We start from the raw sequence: 15,894 nt of genomic DNA, 5'->3' as shown, positions 1-15,894 counted from the left end.
AAGTTGAGGTCATTTTGCATATAGTTTGTAGGAGGAAAGGAATTTTATGCTTATGTCTAAGAACAAGTAGATTCCTTTGACATTTTGTTATTAGGCTTGCTAAGTTAAATGCAATCCCACAGCATTAGTAAAAGGAGGGTCAGTGATTTTGAGCTTCCACTTGTAACGCTTGATAGGTCCAATAACTCAATTTGTAAGAAGTAGCATCACAAACTAAGCACTTTTTAGTGTACGTTTCAGGTGGCTTACTTGGATTATACATTGAGCTAACACTGACAAAGGCAAGGCCTTGCGGAAACTGTATTGCATACACTACTTCATCAGTTGATCATATTGCAGTATTGAATAATCAGTCCTAAATGATGTCATTTTAAATATTGATGATCCACATTCTGTGAAATGATAGTACGATTTTTTTTTCTGTCCATTTGAGAATAATTCATGTCTGTTTCACCAGCAGGGACAAAAAGCTAATTAAAACATTTTATTTAATATACAGGTTTTCTAACAACTACTTTTGCTTTTATCTGATAGGACCACTCTGCTTTTTTCCTCACTTATCCAGCTCTTCTTTGAAATACTGATTTGAAACACAGTGCCATGTGAGAAAGAGATACTGATTGCACATCTCTTGTAGTAAAATATAATTTCTGTTCTGTGTTTTAGTTGTACATTCAAATGTTAATGATTATTTTTTGTGGGGTTTTTTTTGCAGAAGCAAAACAAATGAACTCACAACAGAAATCAACAAGCTGCAGGAAGAAGTAGAAATGTACAAGCAAGAGAAATCTGTCTATTTGTCGTATGAAAAAAGGTGAAATGTATTGCAGCTAATGCAGTGCTAAGTTTCAGTCACAAGACTATTCTCGTGTATTGTGCAGGCTTCAAGGAACCATTAAATAATTATTTTTTTCATTATTTTATTTTTACATATACGGATCTTTGCATATTAAGTTTGGATTTTGTTTTTTATTTAGGGCAGAGGCTTTAGCTGGTGAAATCAAAGAATTTCAAGGTCAGCTAGCAGACTACAACATGGTATGCTGCTGTCAGCTTTTGACACTGAATGCTCTCCCTTCTCTCATTTACTGTGTACTGCTTTTGCTGCCTTCAGCATCTTTTTAATTGACATTTCTCTGTAAAAATGTACTGGTTAATACTGCCTTTTATTCAGTTATTGGAAAGGAAAAAGATGGAAACTAAGGAAAACAGAAAAAAAAGTGTACTATCCATTAGGAGAAGTGGTTGCATATGGATTTAAGAAATTACTGCTGCGTAATATTTGTGGGTTTTGTCCAGCTACATATAATGATGATGACTTCTGAAAACTGCATGTAATCTATTAAGATTCCCAAATCATGTTTTTTCTATTTTCAATAACAGAAAATTGCTGTGTTTTCCTGAGTGCTTTGTGAGTTGCTACCCATTTGTCTGATTTTTTTTGTGTGTAATTAAAAAAAAGGAGAACAATAACAGGTTGGAATTCTGTCTCATTTCAGGTTGTCGATATACTTAACACCAATACGGATACGGCAGACGTGATTAGAGATTTCAATATGGTAAGAATTATGGTATTTGCTATGCTTGAACAGTGGAATAGCGTGTGTTACATTCTTGCTGCTTCAAACGTATGACATATAAAAAAAAGCATAATACTGATTTAAAACTTATCCATTTTTTCCAGTTAAATTAACCATAATAGTGGCAACGTGTTTGTAGTGAGACAATTGTCTGAAGTGTTGCATTAACAGCCCCATCATAGTTTTCTGTGTTTTAGATTAGAGAAGGTTATCATCCCAACCCAGATTATGAGTGTTAAAATATATTCTTTATTTGACTTGGAAGCGTAGAACACTAGTCTTAGGCAAATTCACTAGACTGCACTGCCTTATAAAGCTGCCTGGTCTTCTGGAAATTTAGTTCTCTTTTATCTTCTGCCTTTTAAATGACTACAGTGTAACAAATATTAAATAGATCTCTGACATGGTCAACCACAGAATCAATGAGCTTTGTTCTTCCTTTACTTTCTTTCTTTATTTTCTAACACAGTTAAGAGTGTTCCTCTAAGTATTAAGGCGTGAGTGGCATTAAGCATGTTCCATTTCTTATGACCACTTTGTCCATAAGCAAAGGAAACTAGTTTTAGAAAAGGTTATTTTGGTAGCTTGAAAAACTGCCTGGGTATTTCTTGGTCAAAACAATTTTTTTTTCCCTTGCATTTGATTGAAAAATAAAGTCATAACATCTGTGTCGTAAAGAGAAGAATGCTTTGCAAGTGTTACATTTGCATTTTGTTTGTAGGCTTAAACTGTTTTTTACTAAGAATTCCAGGAATAGATCCCACAGTGAGAGTAAGTGAATTGATTTGTTATAAACTTGATTGTATTTCTTTTTCAAACATAGAGATGCCTTCTTACTTCCTGTGGTTTCCAGTGGAAGACTGCAGTTTCAGAAGGTCTTTCATCAGTATCAATTGTGAAAAACCTCTGGAGCAGGCGGCCTCTGCTGCTCCTTCCTCTACTGCATTCTGCGCAGCTTCTTGCTCATTTAAAGGAAACTTTGAATTTGTGTATAAAATCTGTATCTTTATTATTATATATTATATCGAAATATCTTTTTTTTTTTTTTAAGTTAAAGGTTCAGAATGACCGAGACGCTCAGAGTGTGGATAAAATTTTCACAGAAAGACAAGCGTAAGTACATGAAGTGTGTGCTTCTCCAAAGCTGTTAAAATGATAACTGAACTTGGCAAAATTGAGCTGTTATCTAATTCAGAAGTTCCTTAACAGTGCAATGCATGCTACAAGTGGTACCAGAGCAATTTCAAGATGATACACGAGTGACAGGCTGCAGCTGGAGTTCCTGGCTTTAAACTGTTCTGGGTAACTGCTGTGGAGATACTTACCATGTCATGCAGGAGGAGTTAGGTGGCAGTGGAGAATCCTGTCTTTTGGCAACGTGCTGTCAAGTTCCTTAATTTTTATGGTTGTGCTGTGGAGTAGCACAATGGGGAAAGCAAAAGTGGGAACTAGAACTGAGATTCCTGTCTGGTAAGGTAAGGGTGTGTGGAGGGGAAGATGAGGACAGTGAGATGCTTGCAGTAAGAATTTGTAAGCCATGAGAATGGCTTGTGTAGTGATAGGCTGAGAGGGTGAGTTTCTGAGATGTTTAATTTAGGGACAGGAGATGTGCAGGAGAAACAGATATGATTCTGCTTGTTGCCGGTAAGAGCCATCTCAACGATGAGATTTTATGTATGAATAAGCACTTCTAAAAAACAATTTACCATTTAATAATAAGTCATTTTTCAATAATACTGCAGTTTTCAACAGCTCAGATGTTATTACCCCTGAATGCATTTTTAAGTGTTAAGAAAATATGAAGAGAAAAAAACTTGGTTCAGTAGCAAACTAAAGCATAAAGTCATTAGATGTGCAGCAATGATAATTTATCTTTGTACTGTATGTAGACACATTTAAGGGAGTGGAGCAGTTGGTCTTTCTTGCTCTGCTAATTCAGGTAAAAAAAACCCCAAATGCTCTGTTGTCTGATTGTGTTAGTTTTGACTAATAGTCTACCGAGCTGTGACACCATTGATTTGGATTCAGTCTTCAGTCTGGCTGTGGTCTGCTTCAACATTTTATAGAAATTATTTTTCCTTTCTGGACTTCACATATAAAGCATTAGTGATTATGCCGGCTTCACAAGCTACTTTATAAAGACTTGTTCATGTTAAGAAATATACAGTAAGCTATCTCCCCCGCCGTAAATAACCAAATAGGTGGATTATGAGTATTTTTTGCATGTTTTGAAATATTTGTTGTGACACTAATGCGTGCACATCACCACATTTTTTAGCTTCATGATTCATGCAACAGTACCTTGTTATGGATTTGACAAGATGAAAGGAGATGGACTGCTTAGCTTCATTTTGTATTGTACATGGGTAGCGTAATATGGAAGTACAAATGTACTACAGTTTTGAAAAGTCAGTTCATCATCCATTGCTTAGGACATTAACTCTCCTCATTTACATAAGAATCTATGTATTTATCCTCAATAAATCCATCTTCCCCAGGCACAAATGCAGGAATTTTCTCAAATATTACTATGGGATCTTCATTGTTTGGACCCGATACTGTAGGAAAAGAACTCATGTCAGCTGAGAACTCCTGTTCAAACATCTCCGAGTCATTTTCTTCCAGACGACGGTGACTGTAGCTGATCAAATAGCGATACCATGTCGGGCATTTTATAGCAGTAAAAATCAGGAGTGTAGTGCTTAGGACAAACCCTAGGACACCCGCTAGGAAGGTCCAACTTTTGCCAAGAAGTGGTAACTCTTTAAAACAGACAGGAGAAAAAGAAGAGTTATCTTCATGAGGAATACCAGCAAGAACTCTAGTATGAATTTTTTCATAGTTAGACTGAGAACACACAAAATAAACAATAGTAGGGGAATTACTGAGTGTCTCCAAAGCTTTAGTATAATGTTATTGCTATGTTATTAGGGAGTCAGTAGTATCACTCAGACCAAAAATGCATGTACATCTGATATCTCCTAGCAATATAAATCCACTGTGCATATTTATAAAAATTAAATAATAGTTTCAAAGTCAGGTAAAATTCTGGGGACACATAAAAGATAAAATAATCATTTTTTCAAAATTTAAATTCCAAGATTGGGTTTTGGAAAAAAAAATCAGTAGTTGACTTCAAATTCTATTTCCCAGGCTTAAATGTCTGTATGCTGATGATGTCTGCACCCTAAAATACTACATCTTTTGTTTGGCATATCCTTTCAATTGTATTTCTTTTATAATAAAAATTTCAGTAGACTGTAGTTGCCAATAGTCTTTATTTAGAAGCTGGTTTTGTGTGCTGGCCACAGTCCTAAAATAGATTATAGCTGCTACAGTAAAAGAAGTCTGTGGCAGTGGTGGCTTACAATTTGTGTATGTAGCTGGAGATTGATATTTCTTCTGCTTTAGCCAGAAGCAAGAAGTAAAGAATTTCAGTGTGGAAGAGTGGAGAAGAACATTAATTTGCATGTAAGAAAAAAAATTGGCTTTACCAAAAGAAAAGCTAGAGTAGTACAGAGTGACGATGGAATTAACATCAAAAGGTGAACAAAAGTAAGGAGACTATCACTGAAATTTTCAAAGAATATGGGATGGGCACATCCGTGTCCTTTACACTGAATGCAGTTGAGGGCAGGAGTAAAATTAATAGGCTTCCTCTTTCACATTTTAAGAAGACAGCTACATCTAGAAAGCAGTTGGTTTGGAAGACATAATTGAATTTTTTTAAAGATGCTTCCCTAGTTCTGTTAGGTAGAGAGATGGACAATTATCTGAATTCGAAGGCTTTGAAATTTCATCATCAGTTTGTAGTATCATTTGAGAATTCAGATGTGGTTTATCCGTTTTGAACACTTAGTCAGTAGAGCTTAGCATTCACCATAATGTGTGTACAGTCTACCAAAACCTGGAAATACACTTGTTTTGTAACCCTGGCTTTTATGGAAGAATTACAGTGTGCTAGGAATACAAAACAGTATGAAATTGTGGAACAGCAAATCAAACAGCTTGTAAGGAGTAAAGCAAAACATCAGTATATTACCTGCATGTGTTCCATTGTTTCCAGTGATGTTGTTTGGAGTCAGAACTGTTAGTAAGGCCCTACTTTTAAGCTTAATGGCAGAAGTGGAAGTTACAGTGTTTTCTAAAGAAGGTTTTTCAGTTTTGCATTCAGCTGGTTGGATAGCTGCCATCTTGATGGAGAATTTTTCCTTGGTGTTTGGGAATGTACATCTTGTGCTGTTTTCATTTTCTGTGAATGTGAGCAGTGGAAAGGCTATGAGATATTGCTAATTAATTGGCAATCTAATTAAAAAATTTTCATGGATAGCTAATGTATTACTGCAAAATACAGATAAGTTGATATTATCCAGATCAGGAAAAACCAAGATAAGGCTGTTTGATGTAAACAAGTATGAAATGCTGCTCTTACCAAAACTTACCCATTGTCACGTTGGAGGCAGTTAGCCATATCTGTAAATCAAGGAGGTCACAGGAGCAGGTCCATGGGTTTCCAGCTAAAATTATTTTAGTCAATTTAAAAGGCGATTTTATATGAAAAGATTTCAGAAAGTTATACTGTAGATCTAAAACTGTCAGACTTTTTAGAGAAGTAAATACATCTGAATCTAGTTGAGTAATCGTGTTATAGGATAGATTCAACACTGACAGTTGATTTAATCCTGCAAATGCTGCTTTATGAACTGTGCTAATATGATTGTTGCTGATATCCAGAATTACGAGTTTTGTCAAATTGCAGAAGCTCTTACTATACAGTACAGTAATCATGTTTTCACTCAGATAAAGTTCAGTGAGGTTAATAAAGCTTTGAAGAATCTCTTTGTCACTATCTTTTAGAGTGATTTTATTATTTTTGAGGCTTAATTTAGTAATGTTTTGGAAAAGGTTAGTGGGGACATTAGAGAGCTTCTTTCCAGACTCCTCACAAGTGACCTGTTGAAAAAAAGAGAATTACAACAATTAAATACTGTAGGGAAGTCCAGTGATGAAAATGTCTCAGTGGTGACTATTAAGGGCATGAAAAATCTTTCTCGTATTTTTAATGCCAGCATTTTAAAAGAAAAGTTCTACTGCTCTTCATGCAATTTTATTTATGTTTTTTTTTATATACTCGTTGTCTGGTGATACAGGGGAATGAATCCTCCTAGTGTATCGAGACCTGAAGTTCCAGATCACCTGGTGCTTAAACTGTGTTTGAGATGCAAGGCTCTTTATGTAGTGATCATCCAAAATATAACCAGTTTGGCATGCTATTTTGGAATTAGTAGGGCTGTCTGTTTTAGAATTCTATGTGAAGGTTGGCTGGGTAGGAAAAGGATTCCTTTCCCACATAATCTGGAAAGAAGGTGTCATAGAGGAAGTGGATTCAAGGCTGAAAATTAATTCAAATATGCTTTTTCACATGTATTGTTTTGTTTTAAAAATAGCTATGTTTACTCCTTAAAACATCTTTGGAGCAGACCTTCAAGAAAACATTTAATATATATTTTTCTTATAAATATAGCACTTAAATTAATTCTGGTTTTCTGGGTTGAAGTTTAGTATAGCTGCAGTCTTTTCAGGTTTGAGAGTATTTACTCTCAATACCTTAGAACATTTTTGTTTTCTGAAAAGAGTAGATTTCTTTATATGTATATGTATGCATCACTGCAGGCTACAGTTTAGTGTCAAGATACTTGAACTGGCTTTAAAGGAGATTCGAAGTACTGGAAACAGATTGGTTGTGTGGTGGTCTTGGTAGTGTTAGGTTTACGGTTGGACTCGATGATCTTAAAGGTCTTTTCCAACCTATACGATTCTGTGATTCTGTGATCCCTCTTCCTAAATAAGTAGCCTATGTTCAGCTTGTTACTGCTGTGACCAGATTGAGTCTAGATAGCTTATTTAAAACCAAATGTAGGTGGAGTGCCTTTTCTACACTGTATATACCCACTTTGTGGTTTTTTTTGTTCTTCATGTTTGTCCCAAAGATGAACAAGCAGTAGATACAGTACTGGACCTGTAGGCAGTGAGTCAGAGCAAATAGTGCCATTCCAGTTTTATCAATTGACTGTTAATCAAGACTTCTTCCTTCCCCTCCATTCCCCAATAAATACAAAATCCATTAAATTAATTTCTGAAAAAAAAACTTTACAATTTCTTATGTACGTTTGGACCTGATGTGGGCAAGTGCTAACTCAATAAATCTCTCCAACTTGAGCAGTAGCTGGCCTTGTTCAAATAGCTGTTGCTTTTTAGGTCTATTCCAAAAAGATAAAGGAGGCACTCCTGTTGTCTGCAGAGAGATTTGACAGAGATATAAACCTCAAATATGTTTCAGTGTTATTCACCCACTTATAATGACTGCCAGCAGCTAGTTGTCCATTTTGCAGAAAACCATGTCTTCTTATTTGTCTCTACGTGCTTCTTTCTTCAGGAATTTTATGTTTACAAGGTAGTTTTAAAAATGCCTTTAGCTTCTAGTGTATTTTTCAAAAATAAGGGTAATTTACATACATATAAAACTTACAGTTTGAGAAGTAATGTTGCAGTCAGCAGTGACTGGATTCAAAAACAGTGTTCCAGCACAGATCACAAGCCAGGAGGGTTTCATGTTTAAAGCCTAGCAAAGAACAACACTTTTGTATACCAAGACCAGAATACCAGTGTCGTCTGTAGTGACAGTTTAATAAATTAATAGATATAGTTATTTCAATGATAATTTGATAATTTTTGTCCACATAGATACTATGAAATGTAAAATTAAGAGGAAAAACATAGGTTATTAGAATTAATGCATTCAGCTTTCACTTCACTGACCCAAACCTAAAATCCAGTGAGCAGACTGTATAAGTGTCATGGTTTAGCCCCAGCCAGGAACTAAGCACCACGCAGCCGCTCGCTCACTCCCCCCTGGTGGGATGGGGGAGAGAATCAGAAGAGCAAAAGTAAGAAAACTCATGGGCTGAGATAAAGACAGTTTAATAGGTAAAGCAAAAGCCGCGCACGCAAGCAAAGCAAAGCAAGGAATTCATTCACTACTTCCCATGGGCAGGCAGGTGTTCAGCCATCTCCAGGAAAGCAGGGCTCCATCATGCGTAATGGTTACTTGGGAAGACAAACGCCATCACTCCAAATGTCCCCCCTTCCTTCTTCTTCCCCAGCTTTATATACTGAGCATGATGTCATGTGGTATGGAATAGCCCTTTGGTCAGTTTGGATCAACTATCCTGGCTGTGTCCCCTCCCAGCTTCTTCTGCACCTGGCAGAGCATGGGAAGCTGAAAAGTCCTTGGCTAGTGCAGCAACAACTAAAACATCTCTGTATTATCAACACTGTTTTCAGCACAAATCCAAAACATAGCCCCATACCAGCCACTATAAAGAAAATTAACTCAATCTCAGCTGAAACCAGGACAATAAGCAAATAGAAAAGGGATCTATTAGACAAGTTAATAGACAACAGTTTCATAAATGTTCAAAACAAATAGGCAGGGATGTACTCATTAATATCCCTGTTAAAGCAATTATGAGTACTGGAAGACTATGATAGGAGTGAACTGCAGAAAGTATTCAGGCCTGTGTGCTCTCCCTGAATAATTTCTCTTGTTGCCACTGACAGAGGCAGAATACTATACTAGATGGATTGTTGGTTTGTGCAGTCAGATTTGTCTTATGTTCTTACGTCCGTTATTAAGCAGTTTTTGTGAATTTTTAATTAGTAGAGTGATCTTCTAATCTTTTCATTATCCATAATATAACATGTATCATATGACATAAACCTGGACCTCTGTATTATGAAGGTGTAGTTGTTGCTCTGATCTTTGGAACTAAGTAAACATGGTTCAGTCTCTTGTGCTGGAGTTTTTGTACAGATTTGAACCTTATTTTTTGAGAGTCAGGAAAGTTTTTCTGACAAACGGTATTCACTGTGACATTAACTTCTCTCAGAGAAAGTATCACTTATCCATCCCCTTTGAATCAGGCATTATTTGCAAGATCTACTCCTTTTGGACTGGAATGTTAAACCATCTCTGTCAGATGTTAAATCAGTCCCTGTTTATGCCAGACTTGAATTAAAATATTATGTAAAAGGTAGGTTATCCCTTCATTTTTACACTTCTTCTTAAGCATCTGAAGAGAAAAGATAGTGGGCTAAGTGAACGTCAATATCTCCTTCCCAGTTTTCTATTGTCGAGATTAAACAAGACCCAAAAGATAAGGTGTAAGATACTTGTTTAAAGTACCTATTGTATCCTGGGCTGTAGAGAGTATTCATTGAGTTTGACAGAGAAGGTGGGGGAAATTAAGAAGGGAAGCTCAATTGCACGAACAATGCTAAATATAGGCAGCCAGTCAGATTTTAAAAAAATCCACCAATCCTTAAAAGGAGTGCCAGGAGGCCTTTGCTGATCAGCATGCAGTAGATGAGGTCACAGAACAAATTGGTCAAGTCTAATTGATTGCTTCTATACATTTGCGTGTCTGAGGACTGACCTAACTGAGTCAGCCTGGAAACTTACTGACTTCTTAGGAAGAAGATAAATGCCACTTATTCTGCTCTGATCCATTGTGCATTTCTACTGCTGTTGGAAATTTACATTAAAAACAAAAAGAGTTTATAAACCTTTTTGTAAGACATTATCAGTGGCAGGGACAAGGGGTACTAGCAGCAGCAGCCACTGTGCTATTACGTTCTGTATTAGGTATTGTTCTTGTCAGCGATGGTACTGGTGGCCTGCATACGTTTTGGAGCCAGTTTGTATGTTGCTAGTGGACAACATGATGCAGTTTGAGAACTCCCGATATAAGCTATGTTAACAGTTGGATCTCATGGCATACTTGGACCTTAAAGATACCGCTTCCAAGATGTTCAGAAGCAGAGTGGGCCTTAACCAGGCAATCTAGAAACACAGATTAATAGTATTATTGTATTTTGCAGATTTCAAGAAAAATACTGTCTTTAACAGAGTGGGAAAAATATATTAAAATATTATTTTTAAAGTTAGTTTGTAAGTTAATAACAAGTTGAAAATGAAAGTCAATTTAAAAGTTTTTCAAAACTTCAAGCAAAAAATTAATGTCTGAATGAAGGGAGTGCCATTAACTTGGAAAATCCTTTTCCTGTCTAAAAATTGACTGTACATGTAAGTCAAAAACATAGTTCCTATTTTTTATTTTAGTTTCTACTGAAAAGTTAGGGGTTTTCTTACAAATTTGATTTCCCGCGTTGTGTGTGTGGGAAGCTGTATAATCAGTAGAAGAACAGGAAAGCATCTGTAATTTTAATTGCGGTTTAGCTTTTTACTAGAACCAGACTTAAAGAATTGCTGTTTAAAGTAATTGCTTTGGAAAGAAACTGAGCCTGGCAATACATTGGTAATACCTTGACATTTCCTTGTAATTAGAAGCGTTTTCTTAAAAAGTTTTCCTCAGAGAACTTTTAAAGATTTTATCATTTAATAGTAATGTAATTCCTATTGGTTTTTTTGCATTTGTAAAGAAAAAGGCAGATTTAGGGAGGTAATGGAGTTTACATAATCAGGTAGTCAGCTTTTCAGAGAAGAAATGGGCTGTTCCCCAGCTTTCTACTGAAGTACAATTTACTTAACAACTTGGCATGTCCAAGGTTCGTAGTAATTCCTGAACTTTTAATGTATCTCAAGATGTATTTTCTTCCAGTCTAGCAACAAAGTTATACTAATAAATCTTTGCCTACATTTTGAAGAAGATGTGCCAAGTGTCTTACCTTTCTGTTGCTTCTTAGAGGCAGCATATGTACACATGTGTAGATTTTTCAGTGCACTGACAAGAAATAACATGATGCAACAGCACTTTGTTTTTGTTCAACCTTTGTACCTGATGAATAAGCAGGCAGTGTAAAAAAATAATAAACCTAGAAAACCCTTAGCAAAAGATTGACTAGGTTGAGCAACTTCTTATAATCATCTTGGATTTAATTGGATCTGCAGCCAATAGGGAAGTCTAATAGTAGTATGCTCAAGTGTCAAGTTCCAGATCACATAGGAAGCACTGAGTTAAAATGCCACTGGGAATTTACAAGCAAGTTGGGTTATAATCAATTAAATGATGGAGACAAGAAAAGACTTGTATTTTTTACGTGATCAGTCACCAAATGAAGAAAACTTCAAGATCTAAAGTAAAGATCTAAAGTAAAGATCTCTAGTAGTTAGTTAAATCTGTGTTAAATTCTTATATTTTGGAAACATCAACATCAGAGGAGCTGGAGGGCATGATATATAGAGCTCATTATTTACAGGCACTTAAGGACATCTGTTATATGGGCTATATTTCAGGAAGAAATTCTAAAAGCAAATTATACTTGCTCTGTTTTGAAAGCATGTCTATATGCAGGTTGGAAAAGGGATTATATTGATACACAAACACTATGTCCAATAAATTCTTTCTTGCATTGGTGCTCATTCTCTAAGCCTTATTCTTTCCAATGCACAGCATCAAACCACAAAACGGTTCAGTCTCTCATTCTCCATTCCTCTCAAATATGTGGCTGTAGAAACCATTTTACCCGCTATCCCTCTTTGATGTTATTACCACTTTGATTTTTTGCTTAATATCTCAGAACATTCTGCAACTTTTCGAAGCCACATCTCTGATTCAGCTTCATCAGTAGTCTTCAAATTACTAGTGGTAATGAATTGTCTTCCTGTGACAGCCATTGCTGGTATTTTTATTGCCTCTTAGAAAAATCACTGAGTTTTAAACTTCTGTCAAAAAGTTCCTACCAGAGAAGATGCATCACAGCTAAGTCAGACATTTCTAGTCCCAAGGACATACTGGATCACCTTGAAGTGTTTAGCCAGGAGTCCATATCACACAGGAAAAAGAGACTTGCCTCAGGTAAAGAGTGTGTCCACACACACTTTACATTGGTGGGGCTGGAAAAGTAGGCTTTCTTTCCTTACTCTGCCATGCATACTTGCAGTCTCAGGCATAGATGAGAAAAATCCAGTAGAGCTTGGAGACACCACTGCCCTCAACGGTGACTGCTGCTTCCACATGGTGTTTTGGAACACAGGAGAAATGTAGCAAGCGGTATTCTTCTCTCCTGCCCTAAATGCCCCAGTGATCTCCAGGAAAAGGCACCCTGTTTGTACTTAAATACAAGCTCCCTATGATCACTACTGACAGTCTCTTAGGGGAATTACATGTAGTGTGGAGATTTATTCTGGAAATCAGCAACCTTAACATTTTCTTGAATTCTTCACTGCAATTTCTCTGTTTTCATTCTGTCATATCTTCAGTTGGGCTTGATTTGAGAGAAACTGTCACTGCTGAAACCTTGCAACAGCTTTCATAGGCCCAGATTAAGGGATGAGGAGCCTCCAATAAAGAAGTATCATGGAAGTTCCCTGCCAACTGCCAATTGTGTGCCTTCCAGAGGGTCTTGAATCAAACTACTCTCATAGTTTAAGAACATACTTCACTTAAAAAATTATTCCTTTCCACTACCAAGTGTAACATAATTATCCATTCATTAACTGGTGTAGTTACAGTGAGGGCCTCACTCTTTGGACTGGGTCTGAACAAATCATTTTTACTCTCAAGAAGGTGTTCCATTTAATGTCATGTTAAAACCATCCAGTATTTCTTGGGCAGTCCCAGTGCACTCCGAATTTGCCACAGAAAGTGGGAGATATCACTTTGATTTGTTTCTTTATCATCAGCATGAGTTCTTCATCTTTGCAGCATGGGTTGCTAACCTGACAGAATTTCTACCTAACATCCTCAGATTCCTGGAGATTATAGATCTTTCTTGAAGCCAGTTGGAAGACTGGTTACACTTCTGAATCTATTTTGAGAACTCCTTGGAAGTGGTGAAAACTAGGAGGAAAGGCTGAGGGAGCTAGAATTGTTTACTCTGTAGAAGAGAAGGCTTAGTGGGTATCTTATCAAAGTAAACATTTGATGGTCAGGAGTAAAGAAAGTGGAGCTGATCTCTTCTCAGTGATGCCCAAGGGCAGGACAAGAGACCATGGCCACGAATTGGAGAACAGGAAATTCCATTTAAATGTAAGAAAAAACTTTTTACTGTGAGAGTGGCCAAACATCGAAACATTGCCAGACAGGTTGTGGGGTCTCCATCCTTCAAGATATTCAAACCTGCCTGAACAAGACACTGACAACCTGCTCTAGGTGACTGTGCTTTGAGTAGTGTGGCAGGACTAGATGACCTTTAGAAGTCCATTCCAACATCAGCTCTGTTCTGCTTCTAAGAAATTTTCATTTGTCTTGGTTTAGCTTCAGTCAGCAACTAAGCACCACACAGCCACTTGGCTCACCCTCCCCCCTGGTGGGATGGGGGAGAGAATCAGAAGAGCAAAAGTAAGAAAACTCGTGGGTTGAGATAAGAACAGTTTAATAATTGGGAAAAAGAAAAAAGTGCTGCAGCCGCTCACCACGCACTGACCGATGCCCAGCCAGCCCCCAAGCAGTGACTGCTCCCCCCTGGCCAACTGCCCCCAGTTTCTATACTGCGCATGATGCCATATGGTATGGAATAGCCCTTCGGCCAGTTTGGCTGTGCCCCCTCCCAGCTTCTTGTGCACCTGGCAGAGCATGGGAAGCTGAAAAGTCCTTGGCCAGTGTAAACACCCCTTAGAAACAGCCAAAACATCAGTGTGTTATCAATATTATTCTTATCCTAAATCCAAAACACAGCACTATACCAGCTACTGGGAAGAAGATTAACTCTATCCCAGCCAAAACCAGGACACATTATTCACTTACCCTGAGATTATCCTTATGCAGTTCCACTATTTTTCATCATCTTTTAAGCCTGAGGGCATTCTTGGCTGCAATCATTGGTCTGATAGTGTCAGTTACACAATTTAAAATTTTTGGCATCTTGCAACTCAGGAAGAGTTAATGAAAAATAGCAGAAAAAGAAATCCTGAAGGAAGGTATCCAGATGATTTTGTCATTCTTAATCACAGAAGTCACTCTGGAAACAAGCAAACAGTATAAACAATTTCTCATGAACTGTGAAGGGAAGGAAGGTATACTCTTCAGGGTCTCAGGAGTTTTTCTAATTTCCTTTATCTTTAACTATGTTCTCAAATTGACTCTCTAGCTTTCAGGAATTTCATAGAAATTACTAGGCATTACATGAAACGGTGAGAACAACTCTTTATGCCTTCATTGAATCTGCTAAAACATTTGCTTGTAGCTCACTGTAGCTGCTGTGGTAGAGAAGTTTTTATGGTTGCAGTCTATTGATTTCCTAACAAGATTAAAGTCATGAATCAAGAATGTCAGGAATGGCTAATTTCTTAGTTCTTGCATGGTTAAGAAGCTCCACACTGCCTAAGACTTGGAAGCCACTCTCCATTCTTAAGGAATCCAACAATTCATTGCTAAAAGAAAGTCGTCTTATCATCATTATCCAGTACTGTCAAGTCCTGATATCTATATAATGTTTCTTTATGTGCATTCACAAATCACATACCAGCTTCTTTATTTCAAACTGCCTGTTCTTGTTCCAGGAATTCACTGATTGAGAGCAACTGAGAGGGAGTAGTATACTTCTGCCAGTATTGGGGACTACGCAGGTAGACAGGGTGGGAATGTTGGAAAGTACTATGTAAATACTGCAAGGGCAAAGAATTCTTAATCTTTTGCATTCCATGGTGTGAATGTTTATATAGCTAATCCAACTCCAAGAAGATTAGATACAAGTCGGTAACTCCTTTTTCTGGAGTCTGTGGAGTTTTTGTGTTGAAGGATCATTTCAGTGAGGCTGAAGGAATACCAGAGTTTGAAATGGGTGCTTAAAATAAACATCAACTAGTAAAAGTTACAAAAATTTTATATTTTTACAGCACAGAAAAGTTAATTCAAGGTGTAGAAGAAGATATTGAACATGAAAAGGTTGTAGCAGATGACATAATAAAAGACATGTCACAGGAAAATCAAGCTAAATATATGGAGATGAAGGCTGCAAATGAAAAACTCTCCCAGGTTGGTTTGTTTCATTGTACTTACCTAAAATGTTTCTCAGTCTGGCTCCATTGGTTCCAGATACAATTTAAATATTAAAGAGCTTGAGAACGTAGTAATACAATAAAAAAGCTTGCTGATGCTCATCATTTTCCTTTTAAATTTGGGGACTGACATGTAAATTTTAAAAGCCACTGTAGTGCTTAGATGTTTCATCATGTGTAAAAAGCAAGCAAAAGGGAGAAAAACCCCAGCAATTTTTTTAGTTCACTTGAGTAGAAAGTTTTCTTCCTGTGTACAAAGCTGAATCTGACTGGGTTTTTTTGTTGTTCTTGTTG

The 15,894-nt window shown here is 36.9% G+C and overlaps 2 protein-coding genes across 3 annotated transcripts in view; one reads left to right on the top strand and one right to left on the bottom strand.

Moving 5' to 3' along the window:
• Positions 1-15,894, top strand: part of IFT74 (intraflagellar transport 74) — a 41,928-nt gene that overhangs the window by 2,240 nt on the left and 23,794 nt on the right. For both annotated transcript variants that reach the window (XM_072860580.1, XM_072860581.1), the window contains exons 5-9: positions 716-814; positions 978-1,038; positions 1,500-1,559; positions 2,632-2,693; positions 15,439-15,577. In XM_072860580.1, the coding sequence (XP_072716681.1) occupies positions 716-814; positions 978-1,038; positions 1,500-1,559; positions 2,632-2,693; positions 15,439-15,577 (421 nt within the window). The remainder of the gene's footprint in view (positions 1-715; positions 815-977; positions 1,039-1,499; positions 1,560-2,631; positions 2,694-15,438; positions 15,578-15,894) is intronic.
• LRRC19 (leucine rich repeat containing 19) lies at positions 4,017-11,354 on the bottom strand. The gene is made up of 5 exons (XM_072860582.1): positions 11,328-11,354; positions 8,110-8,202; positions 6,023-6,533; positions 5,623-5,832; positions 4,017-4,342 (listed from the first exon to the last, which is right to left on the bottom strand). The coding sequence occupies exons 1-5, from the start codon at positions 11,352-11,354 to the stop codon at positions 4,017-4,019; spliced, it is 1,167 nt and encodes a 388-aa protein (XP_072716683.1).

This window comes from Ciconia boyciana, chromosome 4 (assembly GCF_034638445.1).
Source record: "Ciconia boyciana chromosome 4, ASM3463844v1, whole genome shotgun sequence".
In the NCBI taxonomy this organism is placed as follows: domain Eukaryota; kingdom Metazoa; phylum Chordata; class Aves; order Ciconiiformes; family Ciconiidae; genus Ciconia; species Ciconia boyciana.
The sequence above is the reverse complement of the archived record's forward strand: the minus strand, read 5'-3'. Positions and strand labels throughout refer to the sequence as shown.